Genomic DNA, 1,068 nt, shown 5'->3' on the forward strand with positions numbered 1-1,068 from the left:
GAAAACCCCTCCCACACAATAACGATGATAATTATGATTATAATAATTAATAATATTGTTGTTGCCTGTATTTATTTATGAATATGAATTATTAGTAAGCCTATACCAAAAGCACTGCAGATGCTTGATGCTATATGCTGTATATATTCATGTCATTGTTATCATATTGGCTACACTATATCAATGACGCGAATATACATTTTTGGGGCAAAGAGAAACAATACTTATGCGGTAAAGGTTGAATCAAAGCTTTATTTACAGTGTGTACATTTTGAACAAACAAAACTGGCCCAAGCAGTGTCAGCCAAAGTCAGCCTACACCCGGATCCGGGGTATCATTTGAGGCTTAAAATGCCTCTTTGCAGCCTCTGGGTCGTAGGATCGGGGGGGCAATCTGTCCGAATCCGCCCCAGTGTGCAGACGCATGTGGTGCGTTGCTCTGTAAGTCTGACCAGCTTCCAGCCTAGCCTGAAGTGTGGCACACAGGTCGGCGAGCTCCTGGCTGCGGAAGGATGGAGGCCGCACTATCCACCCACACAACCCCTCATACGAGCCATCCTCCTCGTCCGACATCATGTCGATGGTGGTGCCCCTCCAGAACGCCACGTCATCCGGCACCAGGACACTCTGCCTCGCTTCAAGCAACTGAAACACAATCAGTACAATCAGCACAGTTCAATGACACAATACCCTTCCAAGTGTGAATTATTTTATGTAATAGTAGTTGTCTTACCCTCTTCCTTCTCTGTCGACACCGAGCTGAACTTTTCATTGCGCCTCCCAGAGCTTCCAGGTCTGGTTGGCTGTAGCGGAATTTCCTTCGCACTGTCCCAAAGTATGTCTTACATGCAGCTGGAAAACAACATGGGTAGAGTTCAATATTATTAAAGTAAGTAAAGTAGTCGCTGAATCGGTGCTAAAAGATCCACAGTAAAAAAAAACACAATTACTATAGTTACTTACATATAATGACGTCCTTTCGCACACTGTGCAAACCCGGACTTGCGGCGAGAGCTTCAACCAAATGTGTAGTGACTTCCTCGTTGTGCGGGGAGCTCAGGCTGTGAA

The 1,068-nt window shown here is 45.2% G+C and overlaps 1 protein-coding gene across 1 annotated transcript; it reads right to left on the reverse strand.

The window, feature by feature from the left end:
* Positions 1 to 284: 284 nt before the first annotated feature.
* LOC117776784 (uncharacterized protein C14orf93-like) lies at positions 285 to 807 on the reverse strand. Its single transcript, XM_034611068.1, has 2 exons — positions 734 to 807; positions 285 to 645 (listed from the first exon to the last, which is right to left on the reverse strand). The coding sequence occupies exons 1-2, from the start codon at positions 770 to 772 to the stop codon at positions 316 to 318; spliced, it is 369 nt and encodes a 122-aa protein (XP_034466959.1). The 5' UTR covers positions 773 to 807; the 3' UTR covers positions 285 to 315.
* Between the last annotated feature and the right edge of the window lie 261 nt (positions 808 to 1,068).

Source organism: Hippoglossus hippoglossus, chromosome 2 (assembly GCF_009819705.1).
Source record: "Hippoglossus hippoglossus isolate fHipHip1 chromosome 2, fHipHip1.pri, whole genome shotgun sequence".
NCBI classification, from domain to species: domain Eukaryota; kingdom Metazoa; phylum Chordata; class Actinopteri; order Pleuronectiformes; family Pleuronectidae; genus Hippoglossus; species Hippoglossus hippoglossus.